Genomic DNA, 9,509 nt, shown 5'->3' with positions numbered 1-9,509 from the left:
AATTGTCATATAGACCATAGAAGAACTGAAAATGAGCAAGAAACCTAGCACTAATTAGCACGCGCACATGTGTGTGTGTGTTCCTTTCAATCTCTATCCTTTGACAATCTTGACATAACGTACTATGATATCAAGTTGACGCTAGCTCCTTAGCAAGAATGTTCATTCTTAGTCATCATTGAATACAAGAATTCCAAAAGCATATTGAAGATATGATGTACTTAAAGGGTACTACCTGAGAGATTTCTGTACAATAATCATCTACATAAAAAGGTACATCATCATATTTGAGGGCTCGGAAATCTCTGAGTACCATTTTGGAAGGCTTTGCCATGTAAACTGGGTCATACTTTGTCAAGGTCTAGGCCCATAACAATACAAAAGTACATTTGCCCACCTGCATCATCTTGCTGCATATTCATTGCCCATGCAAGAACGAAATTAAATGCACCGTTTCTCTCTTTGCTCTTGGCTTCCAACACCCATATGGCCTGCCTAATAGAATGAATAAATTCAGTGTTACCAGAGCTCGTGAGAGATTGACATGTCCACTACAGAGGCAGAGAAATAATTAATAAAACCCAAGGTCCCAAAGTATTTTACACAAGAATTTTCTACGTTGCTTCCATCACTGCGATGCCCGGACCATCTGTACAAGTTCAATATGATTCTCTCAGATCCACATCAAAATCAGCAAGGTTTCTGTTCATCTGGAGAGCCTGTTTGGTGCTCGGTCATAGTGTGAATAGTCGAGTTTCTGGCATCCTGAGGTTTAAGAGTAATCAGAACTGGAGCACTCAAGGCTTTGTCAAGATTAGGCTCAACTGAAACGGGTGTTAAATGTCCAAATGACAGCTCTTCTTCCCTTGGGGCCGGTGAGGCTGGTAGTTTATAATTTGAAATGCCACCAGCTCGCTGCTGCTCCTCAAATATCTTCCGTAGGCACTCCCCTTGGGCCTCTATTCTCAACTGCAACTCCCTTTGGGCCTGAAATCATTCATCACTATTAGGACCACATTTTCCAAGCAAAGACGACCAATGAAATGAGTATGAACACCCACCTCGAGTTGCTCATGTAAATGCTTCTGCATCTCCATTTGCAATCGCAACGCTTCAGTCATTTGCACGGTCCTGAAGTACAATTGAGTCTTATCCTAGGTCAGTCTAAAATCAAGAGACAGGGAGTACAGGAAAATGCAAAGTAGCTCAATCTAGGATCATCCACACACAAAAAAGAATCCAGGCTACTGGGAAAGCAGAGTACTTTGCTGCCCTTTCTGTGGCAAATACATTCACAGGAACAAAAGCCTGTGAGGTTGAGCCAAATGAGTTACTCACGTGTTTGGATCTTTGGAAATATCACTCGGATCTCCTCTCCTACCTGATTTGCCTGTAGTGAACAACAATAAAAAATCATCTCAGCTCACCCATCCACAACTGTGTGATTAACTTAACCGTATCACTCACAAATGCAGCTTTGTTAAGTTAAAGACAATGGCAAGGCATGCCATAGCCAATATTCTGATCCTTGAAAATCAGTTCCCTCAAAATTTTAGTAGCAGCTCTCACAGTGTAGAGCTAAGCCCAATACAAAACAGGGGGTGTAAAAACATAAATGATTAGCCTTACCTTCACAAGAGTCTTCAGAGCCTGGTATAAATTTTGATGTTCGGTATTTCTGTTTAGATTCCAAAGACATTACCTTAGCAAAAAAAAAATCAACATCTATCACAATACGATTTTCAGCAAATGTCCTTGATTGAACAAACCTGCAAATGGCTCTTCACATGGTAGATCGTGAGACCTTCAACACTCATGATTTTCAGTACAGCTTTGGGAGTGGCTCCTGTACATTGAATCAGGGAACCAATTCAAACCTCAAAGCAGTACAAAATAGCACGCCATAATTCCTAAGTCGCATTAAAGACCTAAGAAACTCACTGTCTGCACCACCAAGTTGGTTGACTGCTTCAACAAAGCACTCATGCAGCTCAGGTGTCCATCGAAGCCGGGGCTTGTTGGAAGCAGGACTTCCACACACAGCAGGTGGAGTTCCATACTGGAAGCTGCCTCCTGAGCCCTGTGGTTGCTCTTGCTGCAATCCCGAGCTCAGTGCTGACGGTTCATTGACCTGGTAATTTCTTAACCGAAAAAAAAGTCAGATAAACATTTTATGACGTCCCCATTTTGCTGAGCATGTTTGCTTTGAAAGGGCCCTGTAGAAAAGAAAGCAAAAACTTGACCGTTGGGCAATGATAGCGACACGTACTCGCAGCCCAGGATGACAGCCGCTCTCTACATTCAGAAGGTTGGTCCAGCAATCCACGAATGAGTCAGGCTCGCCCCAGGTCTCCAATTCAGAACCTCGAAGATGCGGATCTGCGGAAGAGTTGGCAGTCCGGCTGGCTACAAGGGGGTCACTGCTTTGCGAAGTCTCATCGGAGAAGTTCAAGAAATCAGGAAGAGGGTCAGGAGGCTCGTGTGAGGCAACTTTGCGACGGTCCTCGGAGCAGCTGGCAGATTGGGCGGAGTTAGCAGGGAGGGTGACGGAGACAGACTTGGATTTACGAGACTGGGAGTAGAAGGAGAGGGTGATGGAGGGACGGAGGTGCTGGGAGGGGGAGGAGGAAGAATGGAGGGAAGTGCAGAAGCCATGGGGGGCAGGAGAGGGTTGGGAAAGGGGGGAAACAGAGGGAGGGGGATTTGGGGAGGTCAAGGGCAAGCAGGGGAAGGAATCCATATGCAGAGAGTCGGAGAAGAAGATGGGAGGTGGCTGCTGAGCTTCTCCATGCTCTGGTTTCTGTTCTGTTCTTTGTCTCTTCATGGCTGAAACGCTACCCTCTATGCTCAACTTCAACTGCTTCTTCTCATGCTCTCACTCGCTCGCCATGGCAGCCACCAGAATAAAAACAAAGCTCCTGCACCTCATCATCTTCTGTTTGCTCTTCTGTTTGTCTCCTGCTTTCCTTCTTCGTCTTGCCTATATCCCCTGTCAGCTCGCCAGGTGCATCCAATCCTGGCCCGAAAAATAACCCCCTCCTTTGCCCTCCGCTTGTCTCGATGTCCTCCTCCTCCTCCTCCTCCTCCCCACCACACCTCAGAAATCCTCGCCTGCAGCTGTGCTGTCGTTGCGCCTGCACTCAAACTCCTCCTCACTTTGCTGTTGTTGCGCCCACAAACCAACCTCCTCCCTGGCGCACCTTGGCCCGCGCTCTGCACGGCTGTCGCTGCTCCTCGCTTTCACGTCGCTGCCAGGTCTCTTTTTTACGCAGGGACGGTCTCTCTCTCTCGAATTTACGCTACAAAGAGCGCCTCTACAACAAATCTTCCAAGCTCCCGCGCCCCATAGAGAGAGACGCCATCGCTATCGAGCTCCCCCAACGAAGGTCCAAAAGAGGGAGCCAACGAAGGTCTGCCTTGTAGGCAGATCGCTCTCGACTCTCGACTGCAAAACAAGCACTTTCAGATAATCGCCCATGAATTGTTTGACCCTTGGAAACTTGCCCTTTCGCTAAGACCCCCAAGCCATGGGAGATTGAAGATTCCAAAGCTTCCTCTTCATAAAAGATTCACCAAAAAAAAAAGAAGAGAAACTTCCAAGCAAACTTAATCATTTGGACCTCTTTCCTTTTTCCATCACCTTGCAAAGTGGAAGGCCAAAAAGGAAAGCCACATCATTTTCAAAATGGACCAGGGGCTCCATTATTGCATACCCTGCCCTCCTCCGTAGCTTTCATGGATGATTCATCTTATTTTAACACGCATTTTGTGAGCATGTGCTCCAAGTGCACAAGCCTGGTCAAACCAATATTGGTTTCCACGGAGTGGTATTGAGTATGTTTATGGATAACTCACAAAGTTTTTATTTTCTTTACGTATCATATTCTTATCCATAATACTTAGCACAACTCACCTCACTATATGACTTTCTAAGTGTTTATAGTTCTTGGAAAATTCTTTAGGATTGTTTTAAAAACAAAGCACATGCCCTTCTTTAGACTCTCTCATACATACATACATACATACACACATAAGCATGCATGTATGTATGTAAAGTTCATATTTATAATACCACCCCCACCCTCTCTCTCTCTCTCTCTCTCTCTCTCTCTCTCTCTCTCTCTCTCTCTCTCTTTCTCTCTCTCTCTCTTCACACCTACTAAACTCTCTCACCGAATGTCAAATCCCTAATGGGCAAAGGCAAAAAGTTTCAAATTTCACATAATCATGATCAAATCCTAAAGGTCATGGCTACCAACAAAAGAGAACGAAGGTGATATGCTGCACATTACAAGAGATTGTGACATTAAAGCTAAAAGGGAATTGGCAAGGATTCAGGAAAAAGAAATAGTATGCACATGTTGTAAGAATAGAGGACATCAGTTCATCTCAACAAGAGTAAAGGGCTGACAAGTGTTTGCATGCCATAAAAGCTATTTTTAACAATGACCATGGATACTAATTAGCCTCATGGAGCAAACTATGCTTGGCTATTGAATGATTTGATCTTGACATTAGGTACACAGATCTAGGAGCATCTATGGTTAAGAGCTTTAGGAATTGTTGCCATTTAGCCATTTGACTATGAGACAGTTTGATTTAGAAATCGTTACATAGATTCAAGAGAATATTTGCTCATGTGCATAAAAAATTCAATCAAGCCATTGGATAAAGATCAAAACACTTTATTCAAGTAGCAAGTTCTCAATTGATATCTCAAATTTGATTGCATATGTTTGTGAAGTAATATATGTACTAGGATTGGCAAATATATTTTTTTCCAAAAGAAAAATACCTTGTTAATAAAGCCTTAAAGATAATAAAAAGGGTCACTAATCCATAAGACATTGAGAGAGTGGTAGACTATACATTAAATGGATTCCTTGATCTATGAAAATCCTCTTACCCCTTAGCAGTCTTCTTGGAAAACTTTGTACTTTGCTTCAAAACGGTATGCAAGGTATAGATGATGTTAAGCCAGATATTGAGGAGGGCAACTAGACAAACCTGTTACCCCCTATTAGTAGGCTAAAAACATGCAACCCAAACATTCTAGGTGGTAATGTTGAACAATATCTCCTACATGTTGTCCTTCGAAGAGAACTTGGGATGCCATTCAAGGGGGGGCATTGAGTCCTAGATGTCTTAGCTCATGACCATCTCCCCAACCAAGTAGGTGAGTAGTCATACGTGTTCAAAATAGGGTACACAAAAAATAAGCACATAAGAGCTAAAATCTATGCAATTTGGCAACTATAGCATGAATTCATAATGTCATCAATGAACTATTGGGGCTTAAGTTGTCTTCTATGCTAAGATTCTATAATAGGATTAGAGGGCTTTAGGGTGTAGTTATTACTTGAAATGGGTATTTGATATCTTAAAAATGGGACTAGCTTACAACATATACAATCCGCTTGGCAAATGCCAATTTGATTTAGAAAAATATTATTAATAATTTTCCTAAGTTAAAAGAGAACACTCTTGATTCAAAAGCTCTCCTTAGAGTCTCCTATATGTTGGAGGAGGGAGGGAGGGAGGGAGGGAGGGAGGGAGGGAGGGAGAGAGAGAGAGAGAGGGGGGGGGGTGGCGGGGCAGACAGAGGGAGGGAGGGAGGAAGAGAGAGAGAGAGAGAGAGAGAGAAGGGGGCGGGGCGGGCAGAGGGAGGGAGGGAGGAAGAGAGAGAGATACAGAGGGGGGGAGGGAGGAGGGGAAGAGAGAGAGAGAGAGAGAGAGAAGAGAGAGAGTAGTGAGCTAGCTGAGAATCCTCTTGACCCCCACCCCCCTGTTGGAGAGGGCACCTCCCGAGTTGTAAGCCCCCAAATGAGCAGAGCATGGGAGGGGAGACCTAGGGCATATGCACAGAGAAGAGAGAAGCAAGGACAAGGATACCTGGCTGCTAGGCAGGATCTGCAGGAGCATAAGGTGAAGCAAAGGGTAGTAGCAGGACCCGAGAGAAGATGCAATGATGTTGACATCAACATGGTGTAAGGATCTATATGGAGGCTGGAGGGAGGCCTATAAGGCTAGATCAGAGCTAGGAAAGGGGAAAATGACACATGGCAAATGCCAATTTGATTTAGGAAAATATTTTTGATAATCTTTTCAAGTTAAAAGAGAATGCTTTTGATTCAAAAGCTCTCCTATATGTTGGAGGGGGAGGGAGGGAGGGAGGAAGGGGGGGAGGGGGAGAGAGAGAGAGAGAGAGAGAGAGAGAGAGAGAGAGGCACCCCATAGTGAGCTAGCTGAGAATCCTGTAGAGACACCCCCCCCCGCGCGCGCCCTGTTGTTGAGAGGTCACCTCCCCATCTATAAATAACCCAAATGAGGAGAGCATCGGGGAGGGAGACCTAGGGCATATGCCTGGAGAAGACAGAAGAAAGGACAAGGGTACTTGGCTACTAGGCAGGATCTACATGAGCATAAGGTGAAGTAGAGGGCAGTAGTAGGACCCGAGAGAAGATGCAATGAGTTGGCGTTGAAATCAACATGGTGTAAGGATGTGTATAGAGGTTGGAGCGAGGCCTGCAGGGTTGAATCAGAGAGCCAAGATAGAGGCAGACACATGGCAGGATCTGTGGGCACGTGTACGTCCTACAATAGGGATTGCAAATGGCACAATTAGAACAAACCACGGGCTATCACCCTGCCCTTTATAGAGGCCCTTTATAGAGGGCAAGCAAGCTAGTCGACTAACCAACCAAGTATGCTAGCACACTGCCCCATAAGGGCATCCCACAATCCCATATATGGGGAGCTATGAGGTCGGATTCGAGGGCCTTGGTTGGAGGGCCTGCTTGGTCGGCTAGCAAGGCATCAGGTTAGTGCACATAAGGGGGCCTACCAGCCCCTATAAAAGGCCCACTTGGGGGGCATTCATTCATCCAACAAGGCTGGAGCAGCAGAAGACTCACCCTTAGGCCTACATCCAGGAGGCAGAGGAGTCCAAAAGGTGCTGTAGACTAAGCTCATCTAGGGCTGGAACCTAGGATGTCTTCTGGGGTAGCAAGGTGATGAGTTCTTTGGACAAAGAGTCTACATACTCTCGAGGTGGAGCATGCAGGCTCAAAGATCTAGGGGTACCAATAGAAAGTAGAAGATCCTTTTGGTAAGATTAGAGGACCACACCTTGGTGGGAATCTGGATCTATCTTTTGTATTGTGTCCGTAGTTTTGGACGAAAATATATACTTTTGGTGGATTCTATATCTAGCATGGTTCACTGTCTATTTGCTAGTCTACACAATACATCTATGTGAAGCACAGTGATTCCACACACTATGTGAGCTCACGGGCTATTCTATCAGTCTTCAGCTATGTGTACCCTTTGTTGGTCAAATTCTAACACCCCTCCCAAATGAGTATTTTTTGAATGCCCTTAAGCATGTAAACACCATGTGAGTCACCCAATTAAAATAAACTATGCTCTAATGTGCCACAATGTTACATGTTAAAAAGCCTCCCCAAGGTGCACTAGTCTTCACTCCTTTATGTCACTCTCTCTAGCTTTTTACTCAAGATCTAGACCAAGAACCTAATTAGATAATGACTAAGCTCATCTAGGGCTGGAACCTAGGATGTCTTCTGGGTAGCAAGGTGATGAGGTCTTTGAACAAAGAGTCTACATACTCTCAAGGTGGAGCATGCAGGCTCAGAGATCTAGAGGTACCAACAAAAAGTAGAAGATCCTTTTGGTAAGATTAGAGGACCACACCTTGGTGGGAATCTAGATCTATCTTTTGTATTGTGTCCATAGTTTTGGACGAAAATATATACTTCTGGTGGATTCTACATCTAGCATGGTTCACTGTCTATTTGCTAGTCTGCACAATACATCTATGTGAAGCACAGTGATTCCACACAGTATGTGAGCTCATTGGCTATTCTATCAGTCTTCAGTTGTGCATACCCTCTGTTGGTCGATTTCTAACACCCCTCCCAAATGAGTATTTTTTGAATGCCCTTAAGCATGTAAACACCATGTGAGTCACCCAATTAAAATAAACTATGCTCTAATGTGCCACAATGTTACATGTTAAAAAGCCTCCACAAGATGCACTAGTCTTCACTCCTTTGTGTCACTCTCTCTACCTTTTTACTCAAGATCTAGACCAAGAACCTAATTAGATAACAGTGCTCTATGTTTCTAGAAAATATGATTGGCAAATGGGTTACAATTGCAAATCTTCTGAGAATTTGGGTATGGCATGTAGGGCATGTGATAAGAATGTTTCTCCTAATTAACTTCATCTTGTCAATGTCCTATTCCTAGGGTTGTCACTCTTTAAAAATGTATGATATCACGTGATGTTCAAAACAAGCTTAATATAGCCAATTGTACTGTAAGATTTTGTGAATGTATTCCATATTGATAGCTTTTTAATGTATTTGTTCCTTTGGAAAAATTTGATTGATTCAAACACTATTTTGATCATGAAACAGTCATCTTGGATTTTATAGAAAATTGCAATTTGTTTAAAAACATAAAAAAGGACCATCAACTACAATACAATGATCCATGCCATCAAGTAATCACATCCCACCAACAAATCTTGAGAGAATACTATCAAATCCTTTGTATAAACCCACAAGTATTTGTAGCCGCCCTTCTTCCTTCTTCCTTTAGCTTGTGTTAATAATCATGCTTCCTCTACGCTATAAGGCAACTCCATGGGTAGTGGGAAACAATTTTTTGTCTTAGTTTCAACTCTGCTCATTCACTCAAGCTAAGGACCTATGAGGAGACTTCCATGATCCGTTGTACAAAATAAGTAAGACATCTTCTCAACTATGGAGGTTAGTCCACAATTGAGATGAAAGCTTAATTTGCACGTTATGTACTCCAACTAATGTAACCTACTATGAATAGAGGAAGTAATTTAAGTTCTCCACAATGAAAAGAAATAGAAAGGGAACTAAGGGACATCCTTGTCTTACTGAGTGCATGTGGGGAAAGGCCTCACCTATGTGTCCTGTAATGAGGATCTTAGAATATAGAGTTGCGTGCTTGCAATGCTGACAAAATCCTAAAGAATCGTCATGAGAGGCTAAGAAATTTGAATATAGTGTTCAAGGTAGTCCACCCTTGGACAAAGCTCATATGTGTATCATGAATGATGTCTAAGGGAAGTGTGTGGAGCTACAAGTTGAAGAACTTAGCTCGTAAGCCATGTGCAATATATGTGTGTGTGTGTGTGTGTGTGTGTGTATGTATGTATGTATGCATGTATATGTATATGTATACATATATGCATGCATGCATGCATGTATGTATGTATTTATGTAAATATGTATGTATGTATGCATGCATGCATGTATGTATGTATGCATGTATGTCTGTATATATATATGGATGTATGTATGTATGTGTATGCATATATGTATGTATGTATGTATACATGTAAGTATATATGTTTGGATGTATGTATGCATGTAGGTATATATGTATGTATGCATGCATGCACGTATGTATGTATGTGTGTGTGTATGTATGTATGTATGTGTGTGTAT

The 9,509-nt window shown here is 43.1% G+C and overlaps 1 protein-coding gene across 3 annotated transcripts; it reads right to left on the bottom strand.

Annotated features, from left to right (window-relative positions):
- Positions 1-202: 202 nt before the first annotated feature.
- On the bottom strand, positions 203-3,470 carry LOC147900568 (protein PHR1-LIKE 1-like). 3 transcript variants are annotated; one of them, XR_015541332.1, is made up of 8 exons: positions 2,270-3,469; positions 1,942-2,131; positions 1,770-1,846; positions 1,630-1,678; positions 1,339-1,390; positions 1,062-1,131; positions 619-987; positions 203-495 (listed from the first exon to the last, which is right to left on the bottom strand). XR_015541332.1 is itself a non-coding variant. In XM_087377332.1 (7 exons), exons 1-7 carry the CDS (start codon positions 2,822-2,824, stop codon positions 691-693), a joined length of 1,287 nt encoding a protein of 428 aa, XP_087233458.1. In that variant the 5' UTR covers positions 2,825-3,470; the 3' UTR covers positions 203-690. The 3 variants fall into 3 exon arrangements, 2 of the variants coding, with proteins under 2 accessions (XP_087233458.1, XP_087233457.1); XM_087377332.1 differs by having other exon boundaries at positions 203-987; positions 1,339-1,369; positions 1,612-1,678; positions 2,270-3,470; XM_087377331.1 differs by having other exon boundaries at positions 203-987; positions 2,270-3,468.
- Between the last annotated feature and the right edge of the window lie 6,039 nt (positions 3,471-9,509).

Source organism: Dipteris shenzhenensis, chromosome 7, assembly GCF_047967505.1.
Source record: "Dipteris shenzhenensis isolate YYH24624 ecotype China chromosome 7, Dip_SZ_1.0, whole genome shotgun sequence".
NCBI lineage: Eukaryota > Viridiplantae > Streptophyta > Polypodiopsida > Gleicheniales > Dipteridaceae > Dipteris > Dipteris shenzhenensis.
This window is presented reverse-complemented; position numbering and strand designations above follow the sequence as displayed.

What these genes read in the sequence shown, in the direction of transcription:
- LOC147900568 (XM_087377331.1), bottom strand. Translation starts at nt 2,824, where the DNA reads ATGAAGAGACAAAGAACAGAACAGAAACCAGAGCATGGAGAAGCTCAG. An exon ending in ATGTGAAGAGCCATTTGCAG is followed by an intron (nt 1,679 to 1,769) that starts GTTTGTTCAATC and finishes GAATCTAAACAG; the next exon opens with AAATACCGAACATCAAAATT. An exon ending in ATTTACATGAGCAACTCGAG is followed by an intron (nt 988 to 1,061) that starts GTGGGTGTTCAT and finishes GAATGATTTCAG; the next exon opens with GCCCAAAGGGAGTTGCAGTT.